Here is a 22659-nt window from a genome sequence, read left to right as displayed (position 1 = left end):
TGGTTCCCATAGTTGTCTATCTCTGCGACGAAGGGAGGAATATTTTCTCAACCTCTTCTGGATTATGCTTGATCACTAAAATTAGTCTTCACTTTCAAATGACGGATCCTTCACTACTATAGTCATTAACCATTAGTTAAGAATCTATTATAAGAAAGAAAGAAAGAAAGAAAAAGAGAGAAAGAGAGAAAGAGAGAAGAGAGAGAAAGAGAGAAAGAGAGAAAGAGAGAAAGAAAGAAAGAGAGAAAGAAAGAAAGAGAGAAAGAAAGAAAGAAGAAAGAAAGAAAGAAAGAAAGAAAGAAAGAAAGAAAGAAAGAAAGAAAGAAAGAAAGAAAGAAAGAAAGAAAGAAAGAAAGAAAGAAAGAAAGAAAGAAAGAAAGAAAGAAAGAAAGACTGTCTTTGCCCTACAGGAAATTTGCATTCTACTGTGAGAGACAGCTAGAAACACAGATAATAAATATGAGGAATCAAGGCAAAAGAGACCCCTAAAAAGGGAGGGAAAAGGTCCCAAGAAAGACCAAGGTGTGTCCCGTGAGTTCAATCTTGAAGAAAGGTAAGCATTCTGGAGACACAGCTGAAGGAATATATTCTAGGCATAAGGGGATGGAATACACAGGGGGTACATTTTGTGGAAAACAGAATGAAACCTAATTCCTTTTTTTGTTTGTATCTTGGTAAAACATATATATTTATATGCTGATTTATTTATTATTAAAATAGCTTTTTACTTTTACAAATACATGCAAAGATAGTTTTTTAACATTTGCCCTTGTTAAAAAAACAAAACAAAACAAAACAAAACAAAACAAAAAAAAAACCCTTGTTCTAAATTTTTCTCCCTCCCTCCCCGCTTCCCCACTTATTGCAAGTAATCCAATATAGAGGTAAATCATTTGTTACTGCCTACTGTGTGCCTTCTCATGAAGGAGGGGCAGTTTTCTGACCTCAAGCCCATTTCCAGCTCTGACTTTTTATCTGTTCTAAAATCCTTCTCAATTCATGCATCCTCTGATTTCCAATTTAGTTAAATCCTTCTGAAAGTGTAAAACACCTGCTGCTGAATTCCCCACCCCCACCCCAGGGCTAGGTGCCCTAAGGGCTGGGGGAAAGTAGGAGACCTCATGCCTTCCCTGCTGGTGTTCACAGCTTAATTGAATACATATACAAATGAATGGAAGATAAATCCTGGAAGTCTGCTTTGGCCCAGTGTGGGCGGAGAGCCCCCCCGGGACTTGGAGCTCTCCCGTGGGAGGGGGTCAGCCAAGCTCCCCATGGGTGGGTACTTAAGAAAGGCCCCCCAACTAATAGGATCATACCCCTAAGCCTGGCAAGTTTTGCCAGTCTCCTCCTTTATGGAAGTGGGGGCTGGAAAATTTATGTCACACAGGTAATGTTGTATGTTCTTGCTCTAAGAGGTCTATGACCTCAGTTGGGGATGCCATGACATGTAAGTGGACTGGATTTAGATGAGGATGGACTGTGTGTGCAAGGTCACTTGCCTCACTTTCCCCTCCAGAACCATCTGGGTCCAGTGGCTAGAGAAGGAGAGATCAGGATAACTGGATGCAAGTGGAAGATCTCGGCCCTTTAAGCTAAAGTCTCTTACTTAGCTTTAATCACACAGTTAATAAATACTAAATGAAGGATTTGACTCGGAGCTTAAAGCCACAGCACCAAGCTGACTCCCCTGGGAAACCATTTTGAGATTCTCAGAAGACAGTTTAGTCTGATTCAGCACCCGTTGCTGACTGCTGATTCATACTATTCAAGGACCCTGATTTCATCAATTTGGCTACAATTTCCTCCCCAGCACAGACTTCTGTCCTTCCCATTTTGCAATTCAGTCCTAGTAAGTTGCTGGATTTCCTATACTTATATTACATATTATATTAGTATAGATATATCCTATATTTACTATAGTAAAATTCCCCCCCCAAAAAAAAAATCATTGCCTGGTAGCCACTATTTTACTGATTTTGGAGGGCTTGAATAAGAGTTCTGTCATTCAACATTTGCCTAACATTGAGTTAATCTCTACCCCCCCCCCCCCACCACCACCACCAAAGGGATTGGACCAAATCGCTGTTTTCAGTCTGGAATACATATGTTTAGGAGCTTATTTATAAGGACTATAGCAAATAACTATATTCTTCTATTGAAATTAATTCATCAACACATTTAACATATTGGATTGCTTGCCATCTAGGGGAGGAGGTAGGAGGAAGGAAAGGGAAAAAATTATGGAACACAGGGATTTGCAAAGGTGAGTGTTGAAAATTATCTATCCATGTATTTTGAAAATAAAAGCTTTAATCCAAAAAAAATTCATCTTTTTATTTCTGTGCCTATGTATGGAAACTTTACATTTTATTTCCTTTTATACTGAATCAAGTTCTATTCTATTTCTTAAGTGCATATGCCTAGTAGACTCTAGAATTTATTTCTTTTCTTACTAAAACATGCAGGAAGATTTAATTAAAGCTAAGTATATGGGACAAGGGAAACAAAATGGCAATTCCTGCATCAAATGATCTGTAAGACTCCTCTTTAGCTCCAAATTCTAGAATTTTCTTAGCTCAGGAAAGATGATGCGCTCTGTTTTGGGCATAAAGTGCTGGGTCAAAGATCTACTCTGTCTGGACATTTTATACCCTAGGTACCTCTTAGGCACTAATCAGTATTACTTCAATTGAGTTAAGCTGGCAAAGGATTTTCCTTGCTATACGGAACTATTTTGTGAAAAGGGGTATCTGTTTCTGTGCTGGGTGGATAGGCAAGGTTTATTTTGTATGATTATGCTTGATGCTTTAAAAAAAAAAAAAAGGAAGGAAGGAAGGACGGAAGGAAGGGAGGGAGGGAGAGAAAAAGGGAGGGAGGGAGAGAAAGAAAGAAAAAGAAAAGTGGCAATGAATCATTAAATTACAGAGAAATGATGGAAGTTCATATGGGGACATTCACAAGTCCAGCAATGTTGGAATGACCATATTTCATTTCAGACATTACCAAACAGGATAGCAAAATCAAGACAAAGATGGATAGAGATCCAATCAACTATTTTTCTATTCTTTGTGTAGGGAAAAGCTTGTGTTGGTGTTTGTCAAATTCATAATAACAAGAATGAAACAATTTTAAAGAAAAACAACTCCTAAAATTAAGAAAAATCTGTTACAGAGAGGCAAAGCAAAGCATTAGATGATCAACAGGTCTCTTATAGCCAGTCTGACTTGTTGAGGCTATATCATCCTCTCATGGTGAGGGGAGGAAAGAGGAAAGGGGGAAGAAGCTGAAATCTCTCAGCTGGAGAGTGTTCCCCTATCCCAGTCCAGCCCAGCCCCTCTCTGTAGCACCTGTTTTCCCAAGGCATTCTAAATGACACCGGACAGTGTCCTCAGCAACATCCCTCCCCGCCTCCATTTCTCTTCTGCAAGGGGAAAAGAGAGGCCTCTAAAAGTAAATCGGGAAAGGAATCCTGTTTTCTCTTGGCTGATGAAATCCAAAGCTAATTGCTAGGAGGAAGCACACTGCAAGGCAGGCTGCAAGGAAGGAGGAATGGAGAAGAGCTAATATTGCTTCTTGAACCTTTCCCAGTTTTCCCTGCAGTCCTGAAGCTGGAGGGAATTTGGGGGCTGGCCGCTGTAAGGTCATATCTGTTATTCTGTCCTGGGAGTCACTGGTCAATGACATTCGTCATCCAGAGCAATAAAATAAATAAATACAGTCAGCCCCCAAGGAAGGAAAAAATAATGAATCTTCTTTTTATTCAAGAAGGATAATAAATGTGACCTGAGTCTTAGAGTCCAATAAGACACTTAAGAGGCTAAGCCAGTCAGTAAACATTTATTAAGTGCTTATTATGTGCCAAGTGCTGATGATTCAAAGAATGGCAAAAGACTGTCCCTGTCCCCAGGAAGCTCACAATCTGAAGGATTCAATTCATCCTTATTTATTTTATTTTTTTTTAATTTAAATATTTATTTTTTCCAGTAATGTGAAAATAATTTAAAACTTTTTTTATTTTTAGTTTCAAATTCTCTCCCTCTTATCCCTCCTCCCAGAGATAGCAAACAATTAGATATAGATTAAACATGTGTACTCATGCAAAACATAACTCCATAATAGCCATATTGCAAAAGAAAATACAGACCAAGAAAAATAAAATTTAAAAGAATGGGTCAATCTGCATTTGAACTCCATCAGTTTGTTCTCTAGACATGGATAGCATTTTTTATCATCAGCCCTCCGAATTGTCATAGATCTTTGTGTTGCTGATTATAGCTAAGTTATTCATAGTTGTTGATCATCATATAATGTTATAATTATTGTAAAATCTGTTCTGGTTCTGCTCACTTCATTTTGAATCATGTAGAGGGCCACAGGCAGTGGGGGAACTCTGGGTGAGAAATAAGACCCTTCAGCCCAAAGGGCTGACAATGTCTGGTTCGGCTTCCCCATTTCCCCTAAATGCTCTGAAAAGTCAGGGGGTGGTGACAACTTATGTTGTGATTGAAGCAGAGAGATACCAGTTGGCAAACAATGTACAATAGCAAGTTGTTTATGTGGTCCCATGTGTACAATATATACTTAGCACATGCGCAATATTAGTTTGGTTATATAAGGGTATGAGGGTATATATGGGGGAAAAATTGGAATAAATGGACTTCATATTACCACCATCCTCGGGAGTCCCACCTCATCACTTCTCCACTAAGACAATATATTTTAACCACCTTGGCATGGGAGCTCTAGAAAGCACGGTACATTTTGTCACCCCAACTTGGGGGTGATCTAGAAAGCAGGACACAACAGAATTAATGCATGCAAGTCTTCTCAGATATTTCTGAAAGCATCCTGCATCATTTCATATAACACAATAGTATTTCATCACAATCATCCTGAAACTTGTTTAGCCGTTGCCCAAATGATGCTCATTCTCTCAATTACAGATCTAATAGTGATATTGTTGGGTCAAATGGTATGCAAGGTTTTATAGGTCTTTGGGCATGTTCCAAATTGCTTTTCAGAATTGTTGGATCTGTTCACAATTCAATTCTTTCATGTCCCAATTTTCTATAGTCAGTATTTTGTTGTCATTTGCTCATTTTTCTATCCTTTTTCTTAATTTTTAACTTTATGTTAAAGTTGAACTCTGTTTCTGGACTGGAGAAGACACTCTTCCCAGCTTTAAGTTTTTTATGCTGCTGTTTTCAGAGCTACTTCTGGGGATCTGTAAGTTTTCAGTTCTTCCAAGATGTTATGAACCAAGGAGAGATGTGGTTACAGCTCTCCCGGTCTGTGTTCTGGTCTGTGAGCAACCACAAGTCCCTGTACCCTTGTAACTTCACACCCTCATCTGCTGATGCTTTTTCTTCTCCTCCTGAAACTGACCCAGAACCAAATATGGGAAGTGTAACAGAATCCTGTGCTCAGTGCCAGTAAAGTGTCTCCTGTTAGTCTCATTTTGATCAGTTGTCCAATCCCCTTATCATCAGTGGGCTGAGAGCCCCCCAAGTCCTCCCTGGGCTGAGGGAGGGTCTGCTGCTGACTCTCTGGGGCATGGGTTCCACTCCCATCTTTCAAGCTGACTTTCTAAATTGTCTTGAGCTGTACAATATTTCATCTCATCCTTCTGTTGCTTCTGCCACTCTAGAATTTGTTTTGAGGTATTATTTTAAAGTTGTTTGGTGAGCAGTTTGGGAGGGCTGACTCCCACCCCCATCCCTAGTCATGGGTCCTTCTTTAAATTTATATCAAATTGCCTACCTTCTCAAGGAAGGGGGAGCAAAGAGAGAATTTGGAATTCAAAATTTGAGGGGAGGAATTGTTTTAAAAATTTTTTTGTTTAATTGAGAAAAAACTAAAATAAAAATTAAATGTAAAAATAATAAATAAAAGGCTCCATGGTGCCATATCCAAAACCTTGCCTGAACTTTCTTTCAGTTTAGTTAGGATTTAAATTTTTAAAAAACTGAGCCTAGTACCAAGGGAGAGAAAAATGAGTGAGAGACAGTCCCTTCACCTACCCTCCATACCTAGTAAATAAAAAAGCATCACACTCACTCCTCAGTTTTGTTATTACAGCGTCTTGTGCTTAGGAGATACAAAATTACAGCTTTCATTTGATATTGTATTGATTCTCAAAGCAGCCCAGTGAGGTCGATATGCTGCAGGTATTATTACCCTCATTAATAAGAAAATGAAGGCTCTTAAGAGTGTCAGTGGCTTACCCACAGTTATAGAGCTATTACAGCAAGGAGCTGTAGGTTTGGTCTGATGGAAAGAGCTTTAGATTGGGCATCAGAGGACCTGAGTTCGAATGTTGACCCTGTCACCCTTTTTTTTTTTTTTTTTTAATATAATCAAGTTTCTTGTCCTCTTTGGGTTTCATTTTCCTCATGTACAAAGCTCTAAATTCTCTGTTTTCATTCTGAACTCTGTCCTCCTATTGATTGTTGTGGTCCAGCCATTTGCAGTTATGACTCTATTTGGGGGTTTTCTTAGCAGAGATATTGGAAGGATTTGTCATTTTCCTTGTGCAGCTCATTTTACAGGTGAAGCATCTGAATGAAGTGACTTGCCCAGTGTCACACAGCTAGATTTAAATTCATAAAGATGAGTTTTCCTGATTCCAGGCCCACCATGTGCCCTATTGGATTGATTTGAATTAAAGTGAGTTGAAATAATTTTGCCACTGGACTCTGCCCCTCTCAGGAGCAGGGAAGGCTCAGAAGCCTAATTTCTAGATCTCTCTGGATAAGTGGTGGAAGGAGTCCGTGGACCTTGTTGTTGAAATTCTGGCGCCAAACTTCACCTCTGGGAGCATCCAAATAATCCTTGTCCTATAACTTAGCAGGTTTGTCTTAAGCAAAAACAAACTTTTCCCTTGATAAGTTTGTTTGTCAGCGATGGTATTACCAGCTATGTGGCTTTAGGTAGGACGTACTTTGTGAGCCTGTCTCCTCCACCTTAACCTGCCTCTCAGAACCATTCAGCAAATGACATAGATCTGGTTTGGAGGCACCCAAGCCGAATCCAGAAATCGCTGAATCCAGAAATCTCCGAATCTCCATCTAGAAGATCCCCTTGGGACAACATTCCACACTGGTTATTTTGTCTCTGCTTGGAGATTTCCAATGGGGAGTACTCAAGCTGCTTCAGGATATTTCTAGTTGTTTTATTTAAGCTTTTCTGAAAATTCTGTGAGCAGCAAGCCACTGTGTGTAGCAGTAATACATGCTGTGCTTCATTCATTTATTCATCCCCTTCCTCATTAGTCAGCCAGATGTCATTAAGCACTCACCTTGCCCTGGGCCTAGTTATGTGTTTGTTTGTAAGGATTGATGCCCCATAGATAAGGGAGACAGGGTCCCCTCCTCTGGTTTTTATGGAGCTCTCAACCTAGACCTGGCTTGGGTTAGGATTAGACCCTGCTGTGAGGAGATTGATATTAATTGAGCCCCAAGGATGGACACAGATTATTTAAGGGAGTTACAGGAAATCAGAGGGTAGTTCATTTCCTCACTTTCTTGTATTAAGATTTCACTAACACAGGCTGTTCGAATGTGTGATAAGGTGAAGGACAGCCATAAAGTCATTCCATATTAGTAGGAGTTAGTTCTACAGTAGAAACTTCTCGTTTTGATGCAAAGGCTTCTCAAATAATGAATACTATTAAAACGACGGCTATGTGACTTTGGGCTCAATGCTTCCCTGCTCTGGCCTTTTTCTTTCCTCTCTGTAAAACGAAACATAAGCATTATTGCTTCTTCCATTGGGATCTTTCTGCCTCAAAAATGATTCTGTGATTTGATCTTACTTTGATTTGAGGTTCTAGTTTAATAATTTTTAATAATCTGGAGAAGGAGCCAGGAGGTGCAAAGTGGAAAGGGTGATAGATTAGTTTTAAGTGCTGGCTATTCTAACATACTCTTGTTAATGAATGGCCTTGCTGATCAGAATTTGGGGCCTCCTCTGGGCCAGATACCAGATATGATAAGAGGCTCAACCCAAGGCTCAGAAATAAAAATATCTTGCCTAAGCCAATCCAGCAAGCCAAGGCTGCTTTCCGGGACTTCCTCTTTATTTTTATTTATTTATTTTTTAAAAGCTTTTTTTAAATTTTCAAAACATATGTACAGATAGTTTTCAACATTCACCCTTGCAAAACCCTGTGTTCCATTTTTTTTTCTCCCTCTAAGGACTCCCTTTTAATTAAAAAAAGAAGAAGAAGAAAGCATATGGAATGGACATTGAACTCTTTACAAGGAAATTATCACAGCTAGGTGATCGATAATACCAGTTAATAATGATGAGTTTAATCCCTGCGCTACCTGGCACATAATAGGTATTTAACCAAAAGTGTGTCTGGCAGGTAGAAGGAGCTGTCTGCTTTCTTGCTGGCATCTCTCATAACTATTGACACTGACATGTCAGAAATTCAGTCCTGAGGGTGTAAGTGGAGGCTGGAGAATTCTTTAAATAAATAAAAGAGAAAATAGAACCTGTTCCCACAATAGTTGTTTTTCTGCCCCCCTTGAGAGTAATTTTACATATGTATACTGGGGCCTTTTCCCCAGCCCTTGGAAAGGGCCCGGTCAGACCCCCTTGGCCCCTGATGTTTTGAAAGTGAGCCTCTTTCTTGTTGACCCCATCCTCAGCCAAGAATTCTGCCAGGGGCCAGAAGATTCCAGGTTCTCCTGACTCCCTAATGGGCCTTTGATAAAAGGGACAGGTTGGACCGCAGAAAGGGGAAGGAGGATGCCTGGACCTGAGACTCCCTCCTCTGCTATTTTGGGATACAATTCTTTGGGGATTGGGCTTCCTCCTGGAAGGTTCTATAGAGTGGCCATTATAATAAGAAATCATAGATATTAATAGTACTTTCCAAAGATTTCCTCATCATTCTGTGGGTAGGAATGAAGGAATGAGCATCTATTAAGTACCTACTGTGTGTCAAGCACCTACTGTGCTAAATAATGGAGGATAGCTATGAATACAAAAACAAAAAGGGAGGATCTTCAAGTAGCTCTGTCTACTAGGAGAAAGTATGGATTTAGGAGAATGGTAAGATAAGTATTTGTATCCCCTTTTAGTAAATAGGAAAACTGAATCTCATACAGGTTGATTGTCACAGAGTTAGGAGCAGGGGCTTCAGAAATCAGGTCCAGTATTTGGGGGGATTTCTTAGCTTGGTTGGAGGGGACAGTTTGCCCTACAATCCCACAATATCACCTACCAAAAAAACTTTTAAAATAACTTCTTACCCCAACGTCCTTCATATTCTTCATCTTCGTTCTCCTTCTCTTTCTCCTCTTTCTTCCTTTCCTTCTTTTTATCAGTTAAATGACTTGCCCAGCGTCCCACAACTAGTATCTGAGCAGATTTTGAATTCAGGGCCTCCTGAGTCCCAGGCTCTATTTACTACACCCTCTAACTGTCCCCTTAGATGTTCTTAATGTTTTTTTTTCCCAATCTGGGAGATATTCTTTGCCATGGAGTCTGATAACCCCAACTCCTTATCTCAACTTCCTCAACATCTTTTTAACCGTATAAAATGAAATACATTGGAAAGGAAACCAATTTTAATGAAATAGGTTGTCAGAATAATAATTTATAAAAACAAGTTCACAGCCCCTGCTCCCCAGGAATACAAAGTTTAAGGTTTGTGAGAGCAGTTTTGTCATCACGGTCCTATAAGCCAGACAGTGCAAACCGTCCTCTCCTCGTTCTTTCAGATATGGAAATAGGGGAGGCTTTTCACTCCCTTCTTTCAGGTGAGAAGGGAGGTAACTTGGTTCTGAGCTCGGATCTGTGTCCAGCTTCATCCTGTGAGTCCAGCTCCCGAGCACTTTTATCGTGGAGGCAGTAGGAGGTGTAAATCAGGAGCTGGGGGTGGGATTTGAAGTCCTTCTCTCAGCCTCCCGCCCTTGAGACTCCAACTACCCCTTTCCCTTTCACTTACTCTCAGGAGCCTATAAAACCATCATTATCCTCAATTAATAGCTGAGGGCCCACAGGGAACTACCCTCTATACAAAACCACAGACCATGAAGCTTGCCTCAAGTTCTAAAAGGTGTTTTATAGCAGGTTGCTTCTGTCTCTCTCTAGCCCCAGCACCCCCCACCCACCCCCTCTTTTTTTAACTAAGAATACCTCAATGACTCAGAAAAGTCTGGTGGCTCCCACCTCCAACTTAGAATGGCTTTGGGGGGAAGGGAGGGAGAAAAAAGGTTCTGAGTCAGAGTGGAGGCTTCCCAGGGAGCCCCCCCAGGCCCTGAAACCCACCCCTTCTGGTTGATGGGTGAGCACAGCCCTGTCAGGAAGGAGGCAAAGAAAATACTTTCTCCTTAGTAGTGAAATTCCCACAGAGATACCTGGAAGGAGATCTAAGCCCATGAATCTCCCTGCAGGACTGATGTCTTCTCCCGGGGCTGCTGCCAACTCCCTGGGGTGTTGTCTCTGTCCACACCCTCACGCCCCACAGTGATGTGGCTGCCTGGGAATTAGGAGGCTGATTCTGTTCTGCTTTACCACCAACCCCCTTTCAGCTCTAATGTTCTATATTCTGTGTGATCTAAATGTTCTTGGTCTAGGATGGCACCCAGTCCTACCATTCTGAATTCTAAGAATCTCTCTGGCTCCTGTAATCTCAAGTCCTTTCCTAAAGGTCCTTCCAGCCCCCTGACATTCTGCTGTCCAAAGCCCGTTCCCACTCTGACATTCTACATTCTAAGGGCCCTTCCAGGTATTCTGGGCTCTGAGGGTCTCTCCAGCAGACCTGTTCCAATGAGCCCTGTCTGATATGTTCTAAGCCTCCTACTGCCCACCCTATTCCCATTCAATATTTTTTGCTCCGAAGTTCTCTCTCTGACATTTTAAGTTTAATTGTTCACAATGTGACCTCAGATCAGCCACTTTCCTCCCTCTAAAGATTTCTGGCCAACGATCTCTGAGCTTTGAATGATGGGGGAGGGGGACATTTATATAGCGCTTACTGTTTTGAATCTTAGTTCTTATATATCTGTCTCCTAGAATGACAGAGCTGGATGTTAGCAGAGACTAGATTCTAATCAGTTAACACGTGATTGATTATTCTCCGTCCCAAGCACCTGATGTACTCACAGTGACCCAGAATGTCAAGAGCCTCAGAGATCCCCCTTCACAGTATTACAGAAAGAGAAACCAAGTCCTCCTTGGCAGTTGGCGGGGATCCCCACTGAAAGTTCTGGGGACTGGAATCAGAGATTCCTGGAAGCTGCCAGGGACCCCGGAGACAATGTTAGCCCAAGCCCTTTATCTCATGGCAAACAAGTCCATCCCAGACCTATCCTCCCTTCTGCCTGGGCGCAGCTGCAGACCTGTCCCAACCAGTTCTGCCCTATACATTCTTTGCTTTGTTTTCACCCCCAGCAATATAGTATTTTTAGCAACTGCTACGAATCTTACCTTTTTTTTCCCCTCAAGGCAATTCCATATGGTAGCATAAGGCCCCAAAGTTCTAATGCTCAAGTAGGTGTGTCTCCCAGTGTTGACCTTTCCCCCTGTAGCCTCTCCAGGAAGCAGGTCTTTCATCCCCTAGGGATTGGTGGGGCTGATTAGGGGGCCAAGCAGGTCCCTTCTGGCTCCCACACTTTTGGTTTTTATGATTCCATGGTGGCAATATGAAGAATCCTGGATTTGAATCTTTGCCGACGTCAAGATCTTGCTCTTACCTGGGCCTTGGTTTCCCTAGAGGCAAAGTGAGAATATTGAACACTCTCTCTCTCTCTCTCTCTCTCTCTCTCTCTCTCTCTCTCTCTCTCTCCCTCGATATAGATATAGATATAGATATAAATATATGTATGTATATTCCAAGGTTCTTTCCAATGACTTCTCCAAAGAGCCTGACCAGGAAGTTTGGGCTACAACTTTAGTGTTGGAGTCATTCCAGCACTGGTGGCCATAGAATTTGGCTTGGCTTGTACTCCTTCTAGATCTTTTTAGCCCTATCATACTTTATTAGGTCCCCCCCCATCAGTGAGGACCCCATGCTTCTGCTTATGGCCCACACCCCTATAGACACTAATTCAAGTTTCATCGTGTTTCATCACAAATTCAAGTTTGTGGAACGCCTGCAGGATCCCCAGTACTGTGCTGGGCACTGAAGAGAAACGGGGAGGAGGGGGGTGGAGATTCAAAGTTTGGCCAAGATGCCATCCATGAGGGAGGGAAGCTGCCGTCTTAACAGGGAGATAAACAGGGGTGTGCTGGCAAATATTTAACCACTGATTGGGGGAGGGGGAGGTTGGGAATGTATATTACGCACATTTAAGATTAATCTGTGTCCTTTAGATTTTCTCCATCACTTTGTTAAATCTAAACAATCAACAAAACAATTCACGGATCCCTGATTTTATAGCCTTTTACAAACTCTTTCCAAAGTATAAAATGTTCATACTGAAAATTTAACAATTGGCTCTTGTGAGCTGGTCTGAGGCAGCTCTGGCATACTTCCACAGATAAGATATAAACATAGAAAGCTCTTAGTGCCATATAAATGCTTATTTAACACAGTAGGCGCTATATAGATGGTTTTTCTCTCGCTTCCCTCCCTACTATTCTGTGCAAAATGTGAGGTGATGTCTGAGAAAGGGGAGAAAGGACATTAGTGATAACATATCCAGATTTTTTTTTTGAAGGAGGTAATTGTGCCTTAAAATAAAGGTTGGAAGTCAGTCAGGCAAGAGTAGCCATTCCAACCATGTGCAAAGGCATGGAGGTTGCACACAAAGGTTGAAGGGACATGGTTGTCTGGTTTGGCTGGAGTACCTACTATGTGCTTGGCAGTTGGGATAGACAGAGAAGATAAGATAATCTCTTAAAGATTACTTTCAATCAGAAGAGATGGGTTATGCAATATAAATACACTATAATTATTTTTAAAAACCAAGAAAGACTAGCTTTGTTTTGTCCAAGAAACTCCCCCGATTGTGTTCATTTCAGTACATACAGGCATTCAGCATGGGACTGCTTTGCAAAGTCCACATAGGGCAGAGCTGAGTATTGTTTGGTGAAAGTGGGTAAAATTGGCTTGCAAATCTTGTTGGGGATTAAAATGAGTAATAATATCTGGTGAGGTCAGTAGACAGAAAAAGAAGAAAAGGGAGGAAAACTGAACGATCATTTCTGAGGTCTGGCTTCCCTCCTTAACATCCCCAGATGCTTTCTCCAAAATATCAGAGTTGGAAGGAATCTTATAGATCATCTGATCCACCCTCCTTTTTCACAGATGAGGAAATTGAGGACTGAGAGATGAAGTGGTTTCCTTGATTATATATAGATTTTTTTTCAGTTAATAAAAAATCCATTTTTCTCCTCCCCATAGGAAAAAAAGATTCTAACAAACATGCAGTTAAGCAAAAGATTTTCTTATATTGTCAATGACCCAAATATACATGTGTATTTCTTTATCCTTTGTCTGTTGCTTCCATCATGCTTTATTACTGACTCATCATGGCTAGTCATTGTTATTGTTATTGTATTAATTATTCTCCTGGTTCTGTTCACTTCACTCTGCATCAGTTTTATATGTCTTCCCAAATATCTTCAAGAAATCTCTCTATGTAAGATTTATTCAGCACCTACTTTATGGAGATTTATTCAGCACCTACTTTATGTTGTACACTGGGAATAAAAAGACAAAATCAATGAAAAAGCATTTACTAGGTTCCATCTTAGACACTGTGGTTACGTAGATCAAATGAGCATATGTATGTGTGTGTAAAAAAAAAATTAGGATAATCTGGATGGAAGGCACTAGCAGCTGAAGGAAAAGTCATTCCCCACTGGGAGAAGGCTTCCCTTTCTCAGAGGGCGGGTATGAATTGAGCTTTAAAAGTTGAGGGAGGTTTTATGCTCTGGGAATGGTAGACACTCATTTTGCATTTATCCTCTTGCTTTCTCCTTCCCCTGCAGAGCAATTGAGGAGTGGCCCCAGGACTCAGGAGGAATTGGTCTTCTCAAGTGGGGAGAGCGTTGAGCTCGGCTGCGAGGTTCAAGACTCTCCCGTGTTGTCCTGGTTCAAGGACGGGGTGGCGATCTTCCCCACTAATAAGACCCACATTGGGCCCAACCTGCTGAAGATCATCAATGTGTCTTATGATGACTCTGGCTTCTACACCTGCCAGCAGAAGCATTCTAGTGAGGTTCTCTGCAACTTTACCATCCGAGTGACCGGTGAGTGAGTCAGCCCCAGCTCTCTTGGGGTCTGTCAGTCTTCTCTAAGAGTGAGCCTGATGTCCAGCCCATCAAGGGCCTCCCACCCCTTCAAGGCTGTGTGTCTGTCTGTCTCACAAAGGCTTCAAGGGATGAGGGTCTGGTCATCCCCTCTTCAGAAAAGGATAAAACTAGGCTTTGGTCCCCACTCTGTAATAACTGGCTTATTAAGCAAGCCAGTGCCAAAGCTGGGCATCCAGAGTACAGTGTCCCAGACATGTGGTAGCCAGCTCCTCCATCCTCTCATCCCTGTGATAGGAAACCTATTCCCCTGACTACTTTCAGACACTGTTCAGCCTAAAAAACCCCTTCCCCTTGCCCACACTTCCTTCTTTCTCTGAGAAAAGGGCATTGATGAGCATTTATGAATACACTCCCACCGCTATGCTAAGCCTTTGACAATGATCATCTCACAGCAACCCCAAGAGGTAGGTACCATTATTATCCCCATTTTACAGTTGAGGAAACTGAGGTAAGAGGTTGCCCAGGATCACACAGCTGGCTAGTATCTGAGGCAGAATTCTAGCTGGGGGTTCCATAATTTCAAACACAGCACTCTATCCACAGTTCCAGCCTCGGCTGAGTCTAGAGCTTAATTGGACAGCTAATCCATGCCTCTGTCTTTCCTTATACTACGTTACCTGATTTTCATTTGAAGACAATTGTCATTACATCTCATACCTTTTCTAGATGTAATACTTCAGTCCCATCTCTACAGGCGATCTTCCTCATCTAGTAAATGGAAATAATCATTATGATTCCATGAGTTTCATTGTTATGATCTGTGAATCCCAGTCATAAACACATGAATCATGATATATTTATGCTTCAAGGCCTGAGAAAGTGTTTTCCCCGCACTGTGAGGTATCCCCATTTTCAGAGGAGGTTATGAGACTTGCCTCCAGCCACACACCTAGTTCTAGCTGAGCTGAGATTTAAATTTCAACCTCCTAACCCCAATTACCAGAGCTTTCTTTTCCTACTGCTTCCTTTCTTCTTCTTCACGGAATTGTTGATGCATCCAAATAAAAGGATGTGGAACAAAAGTGGTTTTTTTCAAATGTTCTAAGTCGTATCAAGAATTACTTTGGAAAGAGTACCAAACTCAGAATCCAGGGTCCTGGGCTCTTGCTTCAGTTGGAAGTGCTAACTGGCTGTGTGACCCTGGGGTAGTATTCCATAATGATCTTAGTTTCTTCATTTGTCAAAAGAGGTTAGTAATGTCTGTCGGTTTCCTTTACCAGGGGTATTTGTAATGAGAAAATGAGTTTTGTTTTTTTACAAAAGAGATTATTCAGTGGGTCCCCTTAACAATAAGATACCTGAAGGAGTGGATTTGTGGTTGATGGAGAAATACACTAAACAAGTGTTACCTGAAGAGATTAGTACCTGTGGGTGCTCAGGGTGTGTCCAACCTTTGGCAGTGTGACTTCAGAAATTGGGTAGGAACCACTGTGGTTTCTTCCCACCAAGTTTAAAAAAAAAAATCTGCCTTGCAAGTTAAGGATTTCGTAAACATGGTTACTACCTCAATTGTCCTGCAAATGATTATATTTCATTTATAGATTTAGAGCTTGGAGAAGGACCTTAACATAAAGATCACAGCTGGAATATACCTTAAACATCCTTTTTTATCCATCTCCCCATTTTAAAGAAAAAACAAACAAACAACAACAAAAACAACAGAGGCTTTAATTGGGAGTAACGGAGCTTGCCCAAACTCAGAAACAAAGTTAGTGTCAAGAAAATTAGAATTTGCTGATGAATAAATCTTTCTATTCACTGAGCTATCCTGAGGAATAAAGAATGAAAAAAAAAGGAACAGGAGAATAGAAATTGCGTTAGCAGAACTAACCAATCGCATAGCTATTTGATCCTAAATAAATAAATGAATGAATGAATGAAGAAATAAAATAAAAAAGAGAGGTGGACTCTTGTGTTACCCCCCAAAAAGGAAAACATCCCTCCATCCTTCCCTCTCCATTTTTTCCTGTTTCCCAATTCCTATGGCTTCTCCCTTTACCTGACAACATAACCAGAAGCCCCTGTGGTTTAATTCCATTATACCTCTGGATTAAAAATCCTATCTGTTTCAGCCAAGCCAAGTCCATCTTTTTCCACATCTGTTTTTCATCGAGCTCCCTTCAAAGGCCTGGCCAGACATTTCAAGGTTACATCAATTAAATGGTTAAGAAAGGAATTAGATTCCCACAGGGCCTTTTAACTTAGCCCAATTATTAAGACAGGAGAACCTCAGGATGTGTTCAGAGAAGGGCAGGCCAGGAAAAGTGTCACTTTGGGGAAGAGCAACTGACAACTCAACCTGGGAGATAATCGCCATCACAGAACCTCAGGATTTTGTGGGATCTCCATGGGCTTCCTCCTGTGACAGAGAACTCACTACCTTCAAAAAGCTGACAACTAGACAGCTCAGATTGTCAAAAGGAGGGACTGTATTAGGAAGAATAGTATCTTAGAGTGAGGACATCTCTGGGGGAAGTAGCACTATAGTAGTATATATATACACATAGTAAGCTATGGGGCTGGTAAAGTGAAAAAAAAATTTTAATAGCTTTTTTATTTTTCCAAATACATGCAAAGATAGTTTTCAATATTCACCCTCGCAAAATCTTGTGTTCCAAATTTTTCTCCCTCTCCCCTCCCCTAGATGGCAAATAATCCAAGATAGGTTAAACATGTGCAATTCTTCTGAACACATTTCCACATTTATCATACTGCATTTAAAAAGTCAGATCAAAAAGGGGAAAAAATGAGAAAGGAAAAAAGCAAGTTAACAACAAAAAAGGTGAAAATACTATGTTATGAGCCACATTCAGTCCCCATAGTTTTCTCTCTGGATGCAGATGGCTCTCTCCATCCCAAGTATATTGGAATTAGCCTGAATAAAGTGAAAAAAAAAAAAAAACCTAAGTCTCCCTTCTTGCTCTTCTCCTTTTTTCCTGCACTCCCTCCACCTCCAATTTTCCCCCTCTGGTTAATAATAGCCCCAACATAAATAGATAATTTGAGCTCCTTTCTCAGGGGTATTGGTTCATATCTTTCTCCCTTTCTTACTCCACCCTCCCATTTGATTTTACCCAATTCCCTGTCCAGTATTTGGCCTATAGCTAGAGCATGGGAAGAAGCCCAAGCAGGGGCAGCAGGAACTGGGGGGATGTCACTTTGGGGGGACTTGCCCACAGCCTTCCCCCATCTTGCTTCCCCATGTCAGGTACTCTACACACCCATATTACCTGGAGGAAAGGGTATCAAACCTGGGGCAAGGAGACCCCTGTATGCATCGAGACTCTGCCACCAATTTGCTAAATGTGACTTATGGCAAAGTCTTTCCCTTTTCTACATCTCAGTTTCCTTATCTGTAAAATGAGGTTAATATTAGCTGTTTGGCTTGTTTCCAAGAGAAAGCAGCGTGGAATTGGTAGCCAGAATTTTGCCTTTGCTGTTTAGTACCTGTGTGATCGTTAGCAAATCTAGGATCATTTTCCTCATCAGTGAAACAAGGGCTTGGACTCAGTGACCTCTAAGGTCCCTTTTGGTTCACTTTAAATGGCCCTCTGGTCATATTGTAACAAAAATCTGCCCATGAAATATACTGGCCAAGAGGGGCTTTCCAGGACATGATGGCCTAGGAGTGGCTTGGGGATAAGAGAGAGGGGATGGACTGGGGGCTGCAGGGTCTTTACAGGGGAACCCTGTGAGATCACAGGTGCTCTAGAAGTCATAGGGAAGACAACATCGGCTTTGGGGAAGCCAAGAAAGGTCTCGAGTACATGGAGGATCTCATATCTTAGCTCAAAGACCCAGACATCTTGTTTCCTCCCATTTCATCCATGGCAGGAGCAGTGGCTGGTTTTGAAATGTCTTCTAACCAAGATGATTCATAAATGTGTACTTTAAAAAAATGTAGTATATTGGATTACTAGGGGAGAGGATGGGAGGAAAGGGAGAAAAAAATTTCAAACGCAAAGTTTTGCAAGGGTGAAATGTTAAAAACTATGCATCTTTTTGAAAATAAAAACTTAAAAAAATACATAAAAAATAAAGTAATGACTCTGTCATACAGTCAAAAAAAGAAATGTCTTCTGATGATGTGAGCATGATGTGAATAAGGCCACAGGTATGGATCTGGAAACCCTTCACTCTATCATGCTGACACAACCAGTGGTGTCAAACTGAAACAAAAACAGGGGGCGCTAAATAGTACATACGGATCCCTGCAGACTAAGAGTCGAAATGTAATATTATTTTTTAATCGTATTTTTACTTGTTTTGTTTAATATTTGCCAATTACATTTTAATCGGGTTCAGGTCACAACTCAGGTGTTTTATTTAGGCCTGGTTGATACTTCTGGTTTAAAGCAGGAAGCCTTCTTAAATTTTTTCCACTTTTCACCCTTTTTCACCCAAGAAATTCTTATATGACCCTGAGTATATAGGTATATAAAATAGGTATATAAGTTCAACATTTTCTGATTTACTGATGGTAAATCACATTTTACTATAGTAATCAATATATAGTAGTATACTGATACTGCTATCAATTGTAATGTCAATTGATGATAGTAAATTTATTGATAGTAAATCACAATTTCACGACTCCTATTTTCAATGACAAGATCACATAAGGGGATAGTTTAAGAAGCTGAGGTCTAGATGATAGGATGAGGATGTGAATGGTTTACTGCAGCTTATCCCCCCTGTTGGAACCTTGCAAAGTCCCATTTCTCCTAATGGAAGTAAAGAGAGTTTGTTATTTTGGTATAAGTATAGCCCATTTATCACACACTGAATGGGAGCTCTGAGCCCACCTGACTTGTAGAATTGGCATTGGCAAGGTGGGGAGAAGGGAGTTTTTCCCATGATCCTGAGCATGAATATATTTCCCTATTGTCTAAGGAATGCACACTCTTTGTATTGGTTCATAGCATTTAGAGGCAAAAGGGAGTTTCCAGGTGACCCTTATGTTTAGTGCATAATAAAGATTGACCCTCAGAAGTACTTGGCACATTGTAAGTGTTTAATAAATGTTAATTGATTGATGGAAGTGACTAGACCAAGATCACACAGCTAGAAAATGATAGAGATGGGATTCATATCTGGGCGCTCTTGATCCAATTCTGGAGTCCTGATTAGTACAAGACTGGTCTTAGCAGTGAGAATAAGCCCAGAGGGGACCAGGTTCAACCTCAGGAGAGGTCCTAGAGGGAGAGAGGGAGGAGGAAAGGAAAGAATGAGGAAGGGGATTCTTGAAGCTAAAATATGTTGACTTGACTGTGGTTCCCTCCTCACCTGCCAGACCTCTGGTGGTAATGAGTCGGGTTGGCGGTGTCTCCTCTCAGCACCTTCAGAGCCTGCTCAGGAAGGGAAATGTCATCCCCAATCTCCTAGCCGGGATCGGTCTGCAGGAATTCAGGCAGGGTTTGCTTGGCCATTGGGTTTGGTTCCTCTGGGCCGTTAGCACAGGGGGGCCTGTGGCCTGACTTAAAAGCCGTAGCTTGGCAGGATCATAAATTTAGAGCTTGTCTCCCCGCTCCAAGTCCCTCACTTTATACATGAGGAAACCGAGATCCAGAAAAGTTAAGTAACTTGCTCAGACTTGCACAGAACAAGACTCCAAAACCAGACTTCAAAATTCAGGCCTTCTTTCCACTGACCCACGATAGAAATATAATCTGTGGTAGCCCCATAGATTGATTGATCTTTAAATCAAAAGATCTGAATCTGACACATTATAAGCAAAATAAAATAATAAATAATATTTATAAATATTATAGATATTTATTATTAAATATAAATAAATAAGATTTTAAATAAAATAAAAGCATTTATAAATCTCCTGTTATGTTCTAAAGACCTAGTTTAGTTAAGACAGGATCCCTGCTCTCAAAGCTAAATAACTCACAGAGAGAAGAGGTTATTACTGGGTGAGTGGGTTTCCTGGAGGGGGTAGACATGCTGAGCTAGGCTTTAAGGGACCAGAAAAGATTTGCCAGAAGAAAAAAAAGATGGAAGATACTCCAGGAAGTGGGCTCTGGGAGGTATAAAGGCTCCAGTTTGGGGCTGGAGCACACTATATGTAGAGGGAAGAATTCTTTTTACTAGTGGTAGGCTTTGAATGCTGGGGGAGGCAGGTGGGAGCCATGGAAGATTTTTGAGCAGAGCAATTATTTCATCAAACAAGAAAGTGATGAAATAAATGGAGGAGAAGACTTGTTAAGAAGCTATTAAGGCAGTTTTAATTATCTGGATCCCCCTCACCTCAAGACAGATCACCATTTTGTATGTATAAAAGGACACCATAGAGACAAGAGTCCTATTATGTGCCTGGTCATAATGACACTGAATGCTTTCAAAGCACAATTATTCATTTTTTACCCATCATTCCTAACTCAGAAGGGACTTGCATTATCAACACTGAGCTGCCCATCCCAGAAAGTATTAGGAAAGTATCCAAGCAGAGGCTGAGTGAATGCACTCACACCCATTTCTTACTCTTCTTTTAAAAAATCTACAAGGAGGCTGGACTCCATGTTCCCTCAGACAGGAACTCTATCAGTGACCTTGTCCAAGACTTTGTTTTGTGGGCAGAGTTGAGGCCATAATTCCCATTGGACAGATGAAGGGTTCCTTTTTAAAGGGGGTGGGGAATGCTTGATTTTTCAAGTTTATCTCGTCGCTTTGGGAATAGCTTGTAGCCCTGGGGAATCCAGGCTGAACTCCCTCTCAGCTTTGGAGTGATGAGTGGTCTTTCTCCTCCTTTCCCCATCCCTCCAACTCCACCTTTTTCTATTTTCTAAGAGTCTCCATCTTCTGGTGATGATGAAGATGATGAGGATGAAGGAGAAGACACAGGTAAGGATTTGAGAGTGCCTTTTCTTTTGGGGGAGACCTGGGGGAAGCAATAAGTGCTTTGTTCAGGTGGAGGCTGAAGGGTGAGATTACACATTCGCTCTGGGAGCAATCTCAGTGACTGGCCTTGTTCCTTGGGGAGTGGGTAGAAAGACTCATTCATTTGCTGAAGGGAGCAAAATGTGATTATCCAACCAATACATCTTTTTTTTTAACTTTTGAATTTTTTTTTTCTGGTTATACATGTACATTTCTTTAAAACACACACACACACACACACATTTCCTCATGAATTATATCGGGAGACAACCAAGGCATCTTTAATTTCTGCTGGTGGGCTTTCTCTGCATATGGTCCTAAGTCTGAGGGCTTGTATCACCCCAAGTGGAGAAAATCCTGCCCTGCCCCCTCCCCTCCACCTGCTAAGTCCAGAGTAAACTCTCTTAAGATTGGGAGCTTGAATGCACTTCTGGACTTTCCCGTATTAGGTGACTCAGCACTTTGCCCTGATTCAGCCTCAGTTTTGTTCACTGTTAGAATGGGGGTGCTAATAATTGCAGTATTCACAAGGTTTTGAATAGGGAAGTGCTTTGTAACTCCTAACTGGAGAAAAGTGAATTATTATATTGAGGATATATAACTTAACAATAACAAACATTTCTTTTTTTTTTCTGGGTTTTTTTTTTTACAAGGCATTTGGGGTTAAGTGATTTGCCCAGTATCACATGGCTAATTAAGTATCAAGTGTTTAAGATTATATATGAATTCAGATCTTCTTGACACCGGAATTGTTTCTCCATGTAGTAGCTCCAATAATCAATATTTCTGTAAGATTTGGAGAGCAGTTTACAAAAATCAGTGCCATGACTCTGGGAGATAGTAGTTTTATTATTGCCATTTTACAGATGAGGAAACTGAGGCTGAGAGACATTAAAGGATTTACCCAGATCCACAGGGCAAGTAGAATCCCTGAAGCAGGATTTAAATCCAGTTTTTCCTAATGCCAAATCCAATACCCAGAATGCCATGGTACCTTTCAATATCCCTTACAGAGGTCATCTAGCTTTGTCCATTTTACAAATGGAAACACTGGACTCTAGAAGGAGGAATATTGAAAAATGATGGTGGATGGCACTCTGGGATCTCACGCTCAGCTCCTGTCTCTATTCAGTCCATCGAGACTGGACAGGTCTGTCTCCCCCACCCTTCATCCTCCAGCCTTCAGGCCTTGTGTCCATAGAAGTATTGATTTAGAGACCATTGGTCTAATCCCCTCACCTTAAACAAGAGGAAGCGAAAACAGACCAATCAAGTGATTTAATCAGTCACATGGCTAATAAATGTCTCAGGTAGAATTTGTTTGTTCAGGTTTATTTTTTAATTTTAAGGTTTTGAGTTCCAAATTCTATCCCTCCCTTCTTCTCCTCCCACTCCCTGACACAGTAAGCAATCGGGTACAGGTTATACATGTGCAATCATGTAAAATAGTTCCATATTAGTCATTTTGTATAAGAAGCCTTGAGTGAAAAGAAAAAAATG

The 22659-nt window shown here is 41.1% G+C and overlaps 1 protein-coding gene across 8 annotated transcripts in view; it reads left to right on the top strand.

Moving 5' to 3' along the window:
• FGFR3 (fibroblast growth factor receptor 3) overlaps window positions 1-22659 on the top strand; it is a 97824-nt gene that overhangs the window by 22675 nt on the left and 52490 nt on the right. For 7 of the 8 annotated variants that reach the window (XM_051966201.1, XM_051966205.1, XM_051966203.1 and 4 more), the window contains exons 3-4: window positions 13951-14211; window positions 21070-21123. In XM_051966201.1, the coding sequence (XP_051822161.1) occupies window positions 13951-14211; window positions 21070-21123 (315 nt within the window). The remainder of the gene's footprint in view (window positions 1-13950; window positions 14212-21069; window positions 21124-22659) is intronic. The other variant, XM_051966208.1, reaches the window with a different exon arrangement.

Source organism: Antechinus flavipes, chromosome 6 (genome assembly GCF_016432865.1).
Source record: "Antechinus flavipes isolate AdamAnt ecotype Samford, QLD, Australia chromosome 6, AdamAnt_v2, whole genome shotgun sequence".
In the NCBI taxonomy this organism is placed as follows: domain Eukaryota; kingdom Metazoa; phylum Chordata; class Mammalia; order Dasyuromorphia; family Dasyuridae; genus Antechinus; species Antechinus flavipes.
This window is presented reverse-complemented; position numbering and strand designations above follow the sequence as displayed.